Here is a 17,058-nt window from a genome sequence, read left to right on the forward strand (position 1 = left end):
TTTCATCCGAAAATGTGTGTGACGAAATCATGTAACAAAATGTGTGACGCGATGTTACCTAGCAACAGTACCTTGAGAGCTGCACAGGCCATGGATTTGTATGAAGAGAGTTGCAGAAGCTGTGGATCTGTGTGTCACGATCATCTATCAATACTTCACATCATAGCCTGCACGGTAACTAGTTAACATCCCGTCACACATTTTATTGAGACTTATTTCGGATCCTTTGATTTTCCTAATGGAAAATTTAATAATGTCTTTATTCTCTTGCTTCTCAACTAAACACAACCGTTTGACTGGTATGTCCGTCAAGTTTGCTCTCAATGCATCCATAGAAGTATATAAATCGCGAGCTTAAAAGCGAAGTTCATTACTTCAATCTTCGAGGTTTTTTACATTTTGATACTGCCCTGTGTGATCCCCCCCCCCTCCCCCGCTCTATTCCCTGGTGATATCCATTAAGTCGTGCGAGGTCATTTTGGTTACTGAATTTTCTAAATTTTGTTTTTCAGCTCAACAGCGCTATTCTAGGTTCTGACAACCCACTGTATAATGTTCCAGGGAAATATTCTCGTTCTTATTTTGAGAGTAGATATTGTCAGTGAAAACCGAAAACATTCAAACCTCTTCCTAGCGTTTTCGCCCTGACAGTGCAGGGTCCGCTACTTTACACGCCATTCCTATTTGATCCTGCTAAGACAGGTCTGGCACCACGATCTTCATGCCTTCAGGCGATCAAACCACCGTTTCTTGACAAATTCTCGGAGTTGACACCTAGTCCCCTCAGTGACAAATTCCCTGAACTTAGACACTACTGCAGTTAGGACACGTGGATGGAGGATTTGGGTTAAGGAGGTCAGTTTAGATTACAACAGAATAGACAACAGAGATTGGTATCAATCTGACAATCAGGTGCTGTACATAAGGCTGAGATGGCTTAGTGACAACGATCTACGAAAGGCTGATATGTTTGTAATGTGAGGTAAACAAGAACCGGGGGAGGTGGGACGCCGACGACTCCACAGTAAACATAGTGGGTTATTTAACCCCATTCTTTCCATGAAAGAAGATTTCTTTGGCAGCTTCATCGATGTGACTAGAAAGCGATAAGTAGAGTACAGGAAAGCCTTGAACTAAAATCTTTATCTAGGCCAGATAATTTTATGTTATCTTAACCAGGATACATAATCTTGAGACAATAGTGCACGTGACTTGCCGGGCTAGAGCAAGAGATCAGGAAAAAAACTAGCCACATAAAGAGTGTTCAGGTATGAAGTGAGATGAATCTCCGTAGCGAGTTTTACGACCGGATGCCCTTCCTGACGTCAACCTCATCAGAGGAATTAATGAGATGAAATAAATGAAACGTAATATATGATAGCAGGAAACCCGGTGCCAGCACATTGTACGCCTGTCGAATAGCACCAAAGGGTCTGCTCTAGGCTTAACGTCCCCATCCGAGGTTTGGAATTGTACACCAACACCTCTCCTACCCTGCCGGCCAACAGTCTACTATAGTGAACATTTTTTTCGACCAACCGGACTAAAACTGGCAAAATATGGTGTCAGACCATATAGACTTGATGCTGAAACGATAAAAGCTACCACGCGGGCTGGTTTTATATTGAGTAGCCGATGATAATAATAAACTTTCTATTCTTCAAACTTAAAGGAAACTTCATCGCGGGCCATAAACCATCATCGATTTCTTATGACAAAATCCAGCGGTAGCCAGAGGACAGGAAGTAGCACGCAGTCAGCGCGGTCTTCGACGACTTGGCCTTGAGCTGGTCACTCACTCAACTCACTCTCTAGCTGGCGGACCCGGATGGAGGCTGCTCGCTGCTCATGCGCACTCTACACGGAAGTAGTTGCATCACGGGAATAGACTATTATTGTACGGCAGAACATGACGGTGAAAAACTAATCGAAAAATAGTACCCACCACGCATTTATTGTACGTCATTTGTTCCCCGGAAGAGAAAGCCATTATCATAAATAAGCTATAAAATAAGGTCTGATAAAGTGTCGTCTTGTTTTTCTGTAGGTAGCTTACGTTGAATATTAGTCATAAAACTTTCCAATATGGTACCAAACACACCATTCAGTCGCTATTTTCAAAAGTCATGTTGACCGCGTAGGGCACACACTGCTTCAGCAGACAGAGGTCTAGTGTATATCTAAAATGACAATTATTATTATTATTATTATTATTATTATTATTATTATTATTATTATTAATTATTATTATTATTATTATTGGTTTAATGTCGCACGAACACAACGAAAGTTTGCGGCGACGCATGGATGTGATGTCCATAAAAATAAGGAAAGTTTAACAATGAATATGTTTCACATGTGATCGCAGGTGTATAATCAATGCACGGTAGCTACACGTAGGTGAAGATTTTTAAATATTATTTCAAAGTACCAACTGATATTAAGGAAATTTTAGGACGTTATTCCAAACATACGCCAAAGTTCCTTTCGGTTGACAGGAACCGGAATCACACCCCATGTACCTCTTAAGTTACAAGTGAAACCTGTTTTTAATAGATGATAATGATATATGCATAACGGTCCACCACCACTGCTTCAGAAAAAGTAAATATGATGGATAATAATTTCAACATAACTACAGGAACAAAATATCTATCTTAGGAGAATGTCAGAAGCTGTAGGAATGACGCGTTTAGTTGTCATTAAATAAATAAGATAATTGAGGTCCGTTAAGACTGGGATAAGGACGTGTTTTCATACACTCTATAAATATATCCTTCTGCAGTGTCGTGGATTACTGCTGGAAGAATTTGGACTTTTAAAGTTGATTTATACGAGCCGTAGTTCTTGGAATGAAATTAGCACCGAGAGAAGGAACTCTTCTTGTTGGCGCCGCGCCTGACGGAAGTGCACTGTGAGCTCTGCTGTGCCGCCATTGGCTGCTCGGTACAGCCAATCCTAGAACGCGTACTTTCACGGTCGTTTGCACTCAAGAGTGGGGTAAATGCAGCTCATCGCTATATTTTTCCTGTTTCTACCGTCTGATGAGTTTATGCATAATAATCGGGATCCTTATTGACATTTATACACATGTGAAAGGATTTCATATTCTCACATAATCCAGTCAGCTGAATTGCCCATTAAAATCGTACTGGGCTCATTTCTGTCACTGTCATCACTGTTTTAGCACATCAGTGTTAATCAAACCCAAAGATTATAATATTATTTTAAAACAGCAAATTAACGGTTTTAGCAGGATTTTTCAGAATCCACTCTCGAATGACATCTCATGAACAAAGCCCGGATTTTTATGCAGCAACAGGTTAGACATGAAAACTAATTTGGTTAGTAGGAAGTGTCGGCCACCCGCTCGTCCGTAATGTAGCAAGAGTAACATAAATTATAGGGGTTCTGATAAGCTGTACCCCTAATGTTTATGCAACCCCTATAACATAGTGGTTGTGAAGGTAGACTGCACTTGGTACTCGTTTTAGTAAGTTTGCATTCTAACCTATTAATGCATAAAAATCCGGGCTCTACTCATGGAATGTGTCAGGCTTGTTGCTAGTGAGCACACGTCGATTTACCATTACCTTCCCATCAGTCTTCTTAACCACAGAGTCCATTAAAGATGGGACGGGAAATTAAATTCTTACACACGTACCCAGAGCCATGCTAGATTTGAGTCTCGGTATTGTAACTCTTCCCCGGTACATTCCCTGATGGAGATGAGCTACGCAGGTGAGAAATCCCCGTATAGTGCTGCCACAGTATTACAGGCAATCAAATTTGTTTCGTTTTTCCTGAACATTTGTCGGCACCCAATAGGATAAAATCGGACTGTCACTGTGGTCTCAAGTAATTGCTTTGATCGAAAATAAACAATTCACATCACAGTGCTTCGCCTCCACAGGTATAGCTCAGAACAGCCAAGCGGGTAGCCAAAAAGACTACCGTGAAACATATCTGCTCAAGAAATTTACTGATGTTGCTATTAGGGACTTGTGCCAAATATTTTTATCTGAACTTTCAACTCTGTTTATCTCTTTCACAGTCTCAAGGTCAGATCTGCTTCAATGCGAATGACACCTTATCAGTGGATGCGACTGTTTACCTTGAACTTCGCCTTCTGAACGGGCGGAAATAGCTAGACAGACCAGATCCACTTACGTACTCACTTCACAACATACTCAGGCTATCCTGTGTTAAGATATCAGGACTTATATCATGTATTTGAATGTTACCACACTGAAATCAGAATCGTCAATGTAGTCGAGTCTCACTATACAGTCAAAAATAAAGTTAGCATTAACGAATTCAGAGTCAAGAATGAAACATACGCTTAAGTGACAGGAAACGGCGTGCTTCAAGCTCCAAGCTTCTTATTAAAAGTCTATAATCCTTCCTGAATATCGCTACACTGCACTAAATTTACTATCCGACTACCATGGCTAATTGGTTAGCGTACTGGCATTTGGGCACAGGGATCTCTGGTTCGATTCCCGGCAGGGTCGGGAATGTTAACCATCATTGGTTAATTTCGCTGGTACAGGGGCTGGGTGTATGTGTTGTCTTCATCATAATTACGACACGCAGGTTGCCTACGGACGTCAAATCGAAAGACCTGCAACTGGTGAGCCGAACATGTCCTCGGACTCACCGGCACTCAAAGCCATACGCCATTTCATTTCATTTTTACTAAATTTACTCCAATATAATTTCACCAAAACAGGAAATCATTGCACAGCAATATAATACAATTTTGAATGTATTGTTGTTGAAAGTATTTCGTGAATGTTCCTTAAGTAGTACTCTCATAAGTATTATAGTGTATTTCTGTTGTAAGATATCAGAATGCTTCACGCAAACTGTCGTTTAAAATTTGGAGTGTTCAGTTTATTTCCTTAAAAAAGTTTCCAATCCAGGGTTAAAAAGAATACTAGTGTGTTAGGGTCCTTAAGTTTAATATTCGTTATTTATATTTATATTCATTTAGCTCATAAACTTAGCAGGTACAAGAAGGCAGTAAAAAATATACTTCTTAGGCTTGCAAGTAACAGAAATCTCCTTTCCACGGATATTGCGAGTGTTTCACCTAATTCGCTAGCGAGGTCTTGTTTTGCGACTGCGCCGTTCGTTGTTATCGCCCACGCGAAGAGGGGGGAGGGGAGGCTGGCAAGCGCGCGACGCGATCACGTGGCGGTTCCGCAACGCCTTGTGGCCTGGTTCAACGACACACTGACTTTCCCGAGCCCGGCTGAAGGTCAACAAGGAACACAGCGCTCCTGCACGCCGACAGCTCAACTAGTGGTGTAGGCTCTGCCACTCTCTGCCAACCCTTGCCCGCCCCGTCACCCGCTAGCTGTCTGCCTCCTTCTCTAAACATTACTCGACCAAGCAAGGCCAAGGGCTCCTCTCTTAACTATCACACTTGTCTTTCCAATCTAGAAAATGTTTTTCACTGCCTTCAAAAGACAGTTACAATAAATACACATACTGATTTTTTTAAAATAAACTTCGATAAAGGAGTAAGATATTTCTTCTGTCTGCTACCATCAATACCCACGCTTTTGTAGAATTCGACATACGCGGGAAAAAGACACCTAGACGAGGCTGAACATCTGAATAATTAACGAATTGTCTGTTCTGAGCCAAGTTTTTACTAACTCAAAATTCTTTTTCTCCAGTAATAATAATAGTTGTACGTCCCACTAAATACTTTTACGGTTTTGGGAGACGCCAAGGTGCCGCAATTTTGTAAAGCTACCGACACGAGGCTGACGCATTTGAGCACCTACAAATACCACCGGACTGAGTCGTGATCAAACCTGCCAACTCCAGCTCAGAAGGCCAGCTCGACAAATTCTCCTTCCAAGCATCCCTCTAAATTAATTGGGTATTCGTTTTGATGGTAGCAAATATTTACTTATATTTAGCATGCGAGTCCAATGACTAAATAGGAACTTCAACTAATCAACAGCTGTTTATCGCCAATATGTCGTAACTACGTGCACTTTTTTATATGAACTAATCAGAACAGCTCACTCAAGGATCTTAATAGCTCTTTTGCTCTAAAATCATATTCAATTGTACCAATAATACATTGGGTTATTCTGACGAACCCGACATATTTGTACACTGCAACCGAAGAGTTTAAATGCAAATGTATATATTTTCGTGCTGAAAGCTTTGTTTCCTGTAACTTAAATACTATAATGTCATCAAGAAAGAATCTTGTATTGTACCGAGCTCGATAGCTGCAGTCATTAAATGCGGCCAATATCCAGTATTCGGAAGATAGTGGGTTCGAACCCCACTGTCGGCAGCCCTGAAGAGGATTTTCCGTGGTTTCCCATTTTCACACCAGGCAAATGCTGGGGCTGTACCTAACTTGAGACCACGGACGCTTCCTTCCCACGCTTAGCCCTTTCCTGCCCCATCGTCGCCATAACACCTACCGGTGTCGGTGCGACGTAAAACACTTGTAAAATAAAAATTAAAAAAGAGAAATTAGTTATCTACTAAACTCGAAGCGGCTGAAGGAAACTATTAACATTAGCACGACCTATGCATGTTGAAAATGATTCCGTTGAGGTCAAAAAACTAATATGCAATACGAAATCTTAACTGAATCGTCAGAGGAACAGTTTGAAAAAAGACATGAGTAAGGGGATATTAGTAATGACTTTTCAACATTGCAGTGTACTGATGCTCGTCGTCAGGGTTCAAAGTATGTCAGTGTAATATGTAATGTTCGGAAAGAGAATCCAAGGATCTTATAACATGTAGTCGGTTCGGTAGAATCATTCAATAGGGGAACCTAGTCCGAGTGTCAGACTTAGCTCAGTTCGACCCAGACCTGCGAAATTATCACTCTGGAATTCTTAAAATAAGCAACCACGTCCATGTATTTCGGATTCCAAATGAACTCGCGGTCCCGTGGCTATTGCCACCGTTACAAGAATCACGTAAAAAAAAAAGCCTTTTGAACCTTCGCAAATATTTTTTTGTGAATTGTTATCCACTGATATCCACTGTTATATTGGACCATCACTTAATAAGATGTTCAAAAATACAGAAACATACGCAGAAACAACTTAGTAGTGAAACATCGTTAATCTATCCAAATTAAACGGAAGCTTTGAAACAGGTTAACTATCAACGCCACGTTCGCAGTTGTGGTGACAACAGACGTCATCAGTGAGATATAATATGTGGAACAAACGACAAACGACCTTGGGTGACAAAACACGCAAGCAGCGCGTCGCCCCTCGTCTCCGCACCACTGTGCACGAAATCACATCTGTAAACGACGGTGGTAATTTACTAAATAATTCCGGTCTTAAAGAAAGATCGTTATAATTCCGGTCTTAAAGAAAGATCGTTAATACCACCATCATAGACGTCACTTCACAATAAATTATACAGTAGTTTCGGCTAGCATACGTATTACCAGCATGAGGTGCTTAAATAAAATGCAAGGTATAGCCTACACAAAACTCGCAGTTTACACTTAACGTGCTGGATTTTTCTCCTTCCAAATGTTTTTAATATTTTGCCAACCGTTTCTTTCTGGAAGAAGCGACGGCGTCTGAAGATAATTTATCTAGTGTTTTATATATATATATATATATATATAAATCTGTCTCAAAGGTGTACTGAATTTGTTTTGTAGTTCCTTTCTCTGCCAGCAGGTCAGCTGTTTCTTTTCCATGTATCCTATCCCTACATGTGAGGGAACGTATTGGAAACTTAATACTGTATCTTGTCTCGTCAGCTCAGGAGTTTCATCAGCACTCTTCTTTCTCCTGCTGTTGAAGATATAAACCTATTTGAAGGTAACAGTTTGAGTAGCAGAGTACCAACTGAGATACATCGTACTGCCAGCGTAAAACCGTTACGTAAGGTGGACATATCGACGGTTCAGTTCAATAGCAAAAAATGTGAATTGCTCAGTGCAAGCGGTTTTAGATTTCAGCAGTTCCAATCAAACAAAAGATCAATGTTTATTTTCCAACTATTTTACCAGCTTTATTCTATGCGTACAACTGTACAGATGGTGGGTTTTCCCGCATGTACTATCTATTGAAAATTCGACTGCATTTGGGCGAGGCGGCGCTAATGTTTGTTTACTGCAGTGGGTGGAGAAGAACGGGGAAGGCAGAAGGCACGTCAGTGCACCAAGAACAGTGGCGACAGGCGCCTTGCGCTAACGAAAGTACAAGAATTTTATAGTGCCACAAATACAAAAACAATAGGGCGAATTAGGAATGGAATGAGTTTTGATCGTTCAGGGGCTAGCGACTTTTTGATCAAGAGTGAAATAAATAAATTCTCAGAACATGCAGCGAAAGGGAGTACTGTATCAGACTGACGAGTCGCTCCAGCATCTGATGACAGAGCACCGCACGTAAACAAGCAGTATTCCTCGCATAGCTGAGTGTAACTTTAATTCTTTCGTAAGTCTGTTGTCGCTCTAAGTTCATGGAAATCCTCAGTTTAAAAATGAACACTAGCAACTTTTCTACAATGAAGATGTATAGAGCTTGGGTTCTAGGGGCAGAGACCTAAAAATATTTTTCTGACTTGTAACGATATCGAATATAGTCTCTCCTCCAGATTCATGTCATAATATTCAAGAGACCCCCGAAAAGTTAATCAAACCCCGAACGCAGACTAGAAACGTGGCACGCAAAGCCAAAAGGGTGCGTGTTATGCTTTCGTAAATATACTTCCGGTCTCTCTTACGAAAGCATATCTGTTTAAGGTCGAGATCGAACTGTAACTGCGACACTAGCAGGAAGTAAGAAGCACGTCGCCTGATATGACAGCGCTGATATGACAACAGTCTTATGTAAGGCTAATTGTGTTTATATCTTGTTTACCTGCTGAGCACTGGTCACTATTTCCTCGTTGGAACACGCCCGAGAAAGCGTGGCATCTTTCCAGTACAGGAATAGAAGTTCCTCTCTCATACCGTTTTGAACTTCATAATCAACTCCATTCTTTCTTCGTGCCTCATTCATTCCTCAATTTAACATAACAGTCCAAACGACATATCGTATTATCAACACACGTTAATCGACACGAAATTTTCTCTCCCCACGATTTCCATCCGGCTAACAAATTTTAATCTAAGACAGATCTGAGCTGCATTTGAAAACCAGAACATGACTCAAACAATTTAAGATCCTAAAGATCTATTTCATTGCGGTTACAAGCTGTATACAGCAACAAAGACATTAAGGGACATATAAAGGAATACAGTGTGAAATATTTAAATAACAAGATTTTTTTTAAACTTTCACCATATCCAGTATGTCTTCAAGTTGAATGCTTGTAGACCTCAAAATAATTTCCACGAGAACAGTTCCCTCGTATGTTAAAGAATTAGGTCGTCTAGGATTCCAGAAATTATAACAAAGGTTGAAGAGGAACAATCATCAAAATTTCAAAATCACCATCTGAATTATCAGAGATGTTAATGGTAGACAAGCAAGCATTGAAATGAACACTACTTGAAATAAAATATAGCAAGACTTCTAAGTACTGATTTCCACCTTAATTTTTCCTATTGTAAATCTAACATGGAAGAGAAGGCCTGAGGGCCTTAATCTTGCCAGGTAAAATAAAAAATTACTAACTACCTAATATTTCTTTTCAAAAAATTCAATAGTAATCTGAAGTGCTGGAAAATATTCAGCCGCAAGAAACCCAACAGTCTTCTTGTTTTGGTGGAAAGTAGAAGAATGAGTTTTCAGGAAGAAACCCAAATTTATACTAACTAACCTCTAACTAAAACGTATATAGGAAACAAAAAGTTAAACATTAATCTCAATGAACTCTGGTCGTATTCATGTACATATAAATAATCCATTCAATATGTACATGTGTGAATATAAATGAAGGAAATAATAAACAAATTAAAAGTAAGACGAAGAAACACCAAAAAGCAAATACCGGAGGTCTGCACTAAGGTGTATGAGGGACTTGGTCGTTCCTCGCACCCTTGCTTCGGATCTTTGTCAATAACAAGAAAGAAACGTCAAATAAAATTTGGAAATGAACAGGATTTTTATAATTATTCAACACTAGATATATTTGATTACAGAACGACTCTGACAGAAAGCAAGCTGTTAAAGAGAATAAGGGTGAGGTAAATTAATTGTCGAGCAATTATCCAGACAATAAATATCTCGTAAAAGTTTTTAGAAGAACAGCTCAACAGTCAAACTTGGAAAATAACATAACGCATGAGCCCAAAACCAGAATATTAGAATTAAAGTAATCTGTACGAGAACCCGTACATCAAACAGTTGACTTTTTGAAAGCAATTTATCATATATTTGATTCTTTAGAAACTATCTGGTGAATGAGTCAGCAGGCCCATCAATCGCCAATTTCTGATTGGGCCACCTGTCACTTTTGTTGAAGTTTTAAATGGCCATCGATATGTCTTACAAAAAGAATGGACATAGTTATTAACCCTTCTCTAGTATCTTTTCAGAGGTCACCGTCTGTCAGTCAGATTCGTTCTCTAAAAATAATTGGTGAGCAGTTGGTACTCACTAGGTTGCCGGCCGGTGAAGTGGTGTGGGTGATGACTCCTCGCGCCTTGGTGTAGGTGGTGTTGCGGTTGTTGATGGTGGTGATGAGGATGGTGAGCAGGATGGTAGTACGGTGCCAGAAAACCTCCGTGCTGCGGGTAGCCGTGAGAGCCTGGGCCGGGACTGTCCGGGGTTCGCGCCGCAGGCACTGCAAACGACACATCGAACTCACTCATACTGTCAAAAGGTTTACATCATCAGATATCCTCTACTGCTTCACTCTCACTTAAAGAGTAAGTACCTGGCGTAGGTGGCTGAAGTCGCGCCTTCAGTTCATCGTTCGACGTATGACCACTGCTACTGCTATCCACGTCCGACACGCCCGAGTCCGCCGGGCTGGGCGGTAGAGAGCCTGCAACAAGGAAAATAATAATAATTAGAAGAAGGGTAAATATATCTATACAGGACAAGCAAATTTCTGTGAGATATGTAGTGCTAATGTTGGACGAGAATGAACAATGGGCTACATCTCACAGTTTCCTCTGCCTGTCGCAAGAGGCGACTAAAAGGGGGACCCTAAAGTGAAAACAGCACGGGTTATCTTTTGACATATGGGGATGGTCGCCTAGTTTTACTTTCCTCACCACCGTCTGTTATCATAAGATAAGAAGGCAAGATTTTTTTTTAAATGACGAGACTCGGTATAAAAAGAAGGGAAAGAAGAATTACAATTTAGGCTAATAATTGTTAAATCAAGACCCGTTAGAGGGATAGTTCGGTGCGAAATCTAAATATGAATTTTCAAATATCCCCATTAATGTTAGCTCTATCGAAAATGTGTAGGCTACCGGTACATAACCAGAATAGTAGAAAATATAATTGATAAGCTTTTATGTATCAAACCGATTTTCATACGAAGAATAACAACAGAGTAATTTACGATTTTATTATTAAGTGCTTAGTCCTAAACAAGTTATATATATATTTTTAGGTTACAGAGATACATGTATTCAAGATTGAAGATCAGCTTGGAGATAGCAGAAGAGCTACCTGATTTGACAACACTTTCCATACGGAAGAATCATTAAAATCATTAAATAAATTGCAAGTTGCAACGGACAAAATTAAATTTGCCAAGCCAGTTACCAGGATATGCTCCGAGAAGAGAGAAACAATCTTGAATGGCATTCAGAGTGAATATTCCAGATACGGGCTGGAATAGAGGAGGCACTGTTGTACATTTAAATGTCATTTTCTTGTATTACACTGTATTACTGGCTGAATAGAACTGCTATAGGATTTACGAAGAAGTTATTGAAATGGCTCGGAAAATGGAACAGATATAAATTACGATACAGAGAACGACTGGATTGATGCTAACAAGGTTGAAGTTTCGAGATGAAGCAGTTTGTTGATAGATGTGATTTTCTTCTACGAGAGGAACGACAGATAGTTTTAAATAGGGAGAAACTACCCTGAACAGTTTTGGACATATTTCTGAAAAATACAGCGCCTTACCCGCCAAAGAACAACAAAACATAACCCTACAGGTGAACTGAATAATACAATGTTTAGTATCTAGCCAGAGACAAAAGACAAAGACACCTCCGTACAGGCCATGAAGGCCCTTGGAGGAGTGGAAGGTAAAGGCATCCACCATTGTTAACCGCGGCACGTGATGGGGTAGAGTGGTTAGCTCTACGCCCGGCCGCCTTTGCCCCCAGGAATTAACCTGGTACTCATTTTTGGTGTAGGCTGAGTAAACCTCAGGGCCATATGCACCTCCGGAAGTGGAAATATCGTTTCTTAAATTTTACGACTTCCTGACGGGGATTCGAACCCATGTCCTTCCGGGCAAACCGAGCACGCCTTTACCGCCTCGGCCAGGCAGCCCCTATCTAGCCAGAGAAGGGGAGAAAAATAATACGATCGTGTGCGCAGCGTGTTGTTTACAACTCCAAGACATCAGGCTCTGGGTGGAACATTGTAATGAGCTCATCTGGACGCAACTGTTAGGATCCAAGTAACCCTTTCTCCAGGCTATTGTGAAACCGCAGCAAACAAGGACCCAAAAGTATTATGCAATTGTTACCGTCCATCGGTTGTTTATCATTTCGCAACTGTGGAAACAGCTGCAGTTCCACACGGGGTGAATGTCCCGTTTTGACCAGAAAAACACCCTTTTTGCCTCAGCAGATGGAAAAAATGTGAATGAAAGTGAAAGGGTGGTTTGTTTGTCACGCAACCAAGCGTAGGTGGTGGCGTTCTGCCCCACCTTATAGAGAGGATGTTGTTTTGGCGTTGCGTTCGCTAAGATCCAGCTGCCCTTACAGCATCTGCACATGCCCTTTGTGGAACCTGATACCGGTCTGTTTGTTACACTGTTTTACCCAATCCTTCCGACTCGTTACGCTGGCTTTAACGTACACTATATTCAGGTTATTGCGCACCACCAAATCTGAAACACTGCACGAGACACACGAGACTTGCTGTGGTGGTGGTGGTGGTGATTATTATTGTTTAAGAGGAAGTACAACTAGGCAACCATCCACTATATAACACTAATCAGAGAGAAAAATGGAAGGAGTCCGACACTTCGAAAAATGAAGGTATCGGCCAAAGGAAGACAAGGGCCACGAAGGGCGTGAAAATGAAAGATCCCTTAAGCCTCCATACGTAATACCGTCGGAAAATAACAAAAGTTGACCAAGGGAGGTCGGATAGGAGAGATGAAAGCGAGGAGCCTGGCACAAGTAAATGGAAGCAATGCCAGGACTCAGCTGCGGGCCCCATGGTCGCCAACACACGCTCCAAAGTTCAGAGCCCCTGAGGCCCCCTTTTACTCGCCTCTTACGACAGCCAGGGGATACCGTGGGTGTTATTCTACCGCCCCACCCACAGGGGGACGAGACTTGCTGTCCTATTATATGAAGGGATTTAACCGAATGTAACTAAATCCGTGCTGAGGCCCAGACATGGCATTACCATTTAGTTCTAAGAGTCCGTAAAATATTAACTGAAGTAGCATGGAACCTTTTTATTTAATTTCTTTTTAAACATTTAATTAAAATGTAAGAACTAGTTTTACTCTAGTTCATCTTTATGTTCAATAAACCTAAAATGAAAAAATAAAGATTTGTTCGGAAATCAGTTTATATCTATAGATGTCTATTCAAGAATCCCTTAACTCTCCCATCCCAATTAATGAGTGTCTTTCAGAAATAAAAACAGAGAGCAAAAAATATTTAACGTTTGTTACTAATTTGAGAGTATAACTTACCTCTGCATAACATATTTGTGTATCTGAAAACTGTAACAGTCAGTAACGTATCTCTAGTCCGGCCCCGCGATGTAGGAGGCAATGCGTCCGTCTCGGGTTCGATTCCCGGCTGGGACAGGGGTTTGTAATTGTAAGTGATTAATATCCCTGGCCTGGGGACTGGGTGTTTGCGTCGTCCTTAACGTTCCTTTCCTCACATTCAACACTCTACACGCAGGTTCATATCACATGGTACAAGCAGGGGCAAAAGACCTATAGGACGGCGCCCCGAACAAATAGCCATTAAAAAAAAGTATCTCTATTTCACGTTTTCGGGCTTAGAGAGTTACTGCAGAGAGGTGGTTAATTGCCATCAGCAACCGTAACTGAACGATAAATCACTGACAGCCTAGAGAGTAAATTCAAGGAAAAGACCTATGCACTACCTCTCAATCTTATCCAATACAATAGTCTTAACTGGTCAAGGTTTCGTCCAACATTTACCTCTCCCGTAGATACTTCCCCGCATGTTATAACACATCAAATGGAATCGTTTCTTTGACAGCTCTTACTCGATTAAGAACGGAAGGTTACTTCGAGAAAGAATAACATGATACTTTTACATTCACCAATCCATAATTAAAAGCCCATGGCTAAATCATTAACTATATTTTTCCATACAGAGTCTCCTTTGATTTACATGCTGCCAATCAAACTGGACTGCCTGAATCTGAGACTGAATGATTCAGCGTTTTGATCTTAGCGACTCCCGAGTTCCAGGTTAGATTCCTGGCCGAGTAGGGGTATTTTAACAAGTTATGGTGAATTTCTGAGGCTCGAGAGCTGAGTATTTGAGCTGTCCCTAACACTGCTGCAACGAACACACTACACTCCTATTATGCCATTATTAGTAGTGTGTGTCCAACTCATGATCCAAAGTCAGGGTGCGATCCCCGCTTAAGTAGTTAAGTAGTTAAAGGACGGTCAAAAAAGTTGGCGCTCTATGACATTGTTATTAAATTAGTTATGAATGGTGTGAAAGTTGCATGCATTTCAGTGGGCTTGGCAGACTGATACGTAATAGCAACTTCTGGCTCAGTGAGGAAAGCAACGGAAAACTACCTCACTCCTCATTTCCCTAGTATGCCTCTTCAATGACACCTAGGCTATCTATGACAGCTGTTGGTGAGGCTGCAGAGGATCAAACCAGCCTTCGAGCTGAATACCCAACATACATTCATACATTAGATTAGTATGTTCAAGATCTCTGGCGGCACAATCATCGTGTTCCTAGACAACATCACAAGAGGAATGTCGAAATTTGATGGCATCGCTCAGAAAGTCTGCAGCTCGGTAGCAGAGGCCACACAATACAAGTTATTATTATTATTATTATTATTAGAGACGGTAATTTCAATGAAATAATATTATTCGCTATTTGTGTTCGCAATGCATTTTATATTTCAAAGGCATTTAACTGGATGTATCTGTATTATTGCAGTCGTTCATACTGGAGAGAGAAAATGTTTTCACCAGGAAAATAGTTTATTTGGGAATTGGAAAACTTTCATTGCGGTTATTTCATTTGAATTAATCTCAGCTGCGTTGACAGTAAACGATGAGACGCAGCATCAATGACGTGATGACGTCTCCAGGAGATGTACAATGGTTAGGTAGCTCCGTACTGCACAACCCCAAATCCACGTCTTCTCGTTTGCCTCTCACCTCAGTTTAGTTTTCCTAACCGACTGCTATAATGAAGTGAATCTCCCCTCCTCAGTTACGAGGGACAATGTCCCATGGACTCAATTTGGTCATTGTCATTCCGGAAAAGAGTGAATTTGGATTCTCCCTTCCTCGGACTTGTTGATGGACGCGCAGTGCATTAAGGATTTCAGTTAGTGTGGGAACTGTTCGTCCTATAGAAATCCTGCCCGCGATGAGCAAGCTACATAGGGGCTCAAGGGCGGAGCTTTTCAACAGATTAAGATTCCGTCAGGTTTCTCCAAGAACCGGATATCATACAGAGGCTCTCAATTTATGGCACGGGAAATGCTTCCTACATCGACGATATTGTTCCGTATTAACTGGTTCCTAGCCAACGGCCATCTGGCTACCGGTCAGCAGTGACCCTTCGGATTAATGACGAGAGGTGAAGGGCCATCTTCTGCCGGTCAGACAACCCTTCCCGCTTGTTCCCCAGGGGATTGTGGCTGCATAACGGCCGCATCTTCAATAAGATCAACCTATTTAGGCAAAACAAATCTCTTTTATAACAGTATAAAAGGACCTAGGTGAGCTAGAGTTAAAAATCCTTCACTGTCACTGCGAATACACATTTTCGATTCCACGGTATTTCTATTAAAGGGAGAGAATCCAAAGAATGGTTCAGCAGGGAGCCCAACTAGTCTCCAACGTTCTTTAAAACAAGTGGAGAAAACCTTTTCACACTTTAGAAGCAATATTACATACAGTTATAGACTGCGGACTGGACGTAGTCTGTTTATTTTAAACGTATCGAGTTTACCAAAGCCTATGAATTTCTGGTTATTGATGTAACAAAAGCCCATGGCACATATAGCCCATTAGGGCCTTCTGAGCTCAAGTTTACGGGTTCCTATATGTAGGTGCTCAAATACACCAACCTCGTACTGGTAGATTACTAGTACGTAAAATAACTCCTACGGGACAACCTTTTGGCATTTCAGCATCTCGGAAAACTGTAAAAGATAACCCTATTACATAGTATAATAATAATAGGTCTAGTCCTCGTGTGCCATATCTCACTAGTACTAGTACAGTACAGTAGCGAAATTCACTGGAGTAAATCCAAGGCCCCATCAGGGATAGACCAATTTTGTGACAACTAGTAAATTCAGTTTCTCAGACGCGCTCATCTTGTCGTCAATTAAGTTTTCCTACTTGAGGACAGATGAATGAATGTCTTCATGAGGAAAACTAAATGTTTCCACACCGTCTGGGGGTACCATTATGATAAGGATAAACGTTTAATTTACTGCCCCGTTATTTGTTCTTATCTACCCAATGAAACCTGAATGTACTCTCCAGAACAAAAAATCCGTATCGTGGTTAGGTTCGACCTAATCAGCAACCACATATGCACGCAGCCCCCAGACACATGAAGACCCTAGTCGAGTAAGATTCCAGTGTATGGGTCCCTCACCTTGATTCCAGAAATGGTAAAGATCCAAAAGGAAGCAGCACGACTGTTCTGGGTGATTTGCGACAAAA

At 41.1% G+C, this 17,058-nt stretch overlaps 1 protein-coding gene across 3 annotated transcripts in view; it reads right to left on the reverse strand.

The window, feature by feature from the left end:
- Eip74EF (Ecdysone-induced protein E74) overlaps positions 1-17,058 on the reverse strand; it is a 570,400-nt gene that overhangs the window by 12,905 nt on the left and 540,437 nt on the right. For all 3 annotated transcript variants that reach the window (XM_068226749.1, XM_067143498.2, XM_067143500.2), the window contains 2 exons: positions 10,849-10,959; positions 10,570-10,755 (listed from right to left, as the gene is read on the reverse strand). In XM_068226749.1, coding sequence (XP_068082850.1) covers positions 10,570-10,755; positions 10,849-10,959 — 297 coding nt within the window. The remainder of the gene's footprint in view (positions 1-10,569; positions 10,756-10,848; positions 10,960-17,058) is intronic.

The sequence above is a fragment of the Anabrus simplex genome, chromosome 3 (genome assembly GCF_040414725.1).
Source record: "Anabrus simplex isolate iqAnaSimp1 chromosome 3, ASM4041472v1, whole genome shotgun sequence".
In the NCBI taxonomy this organism is placed as follows: Eukaryota; Metazoa; Arthropoda; class Insecta; order Orthoptera; family Tettigoniidae; genus Anabrus; species Anabrus simplex.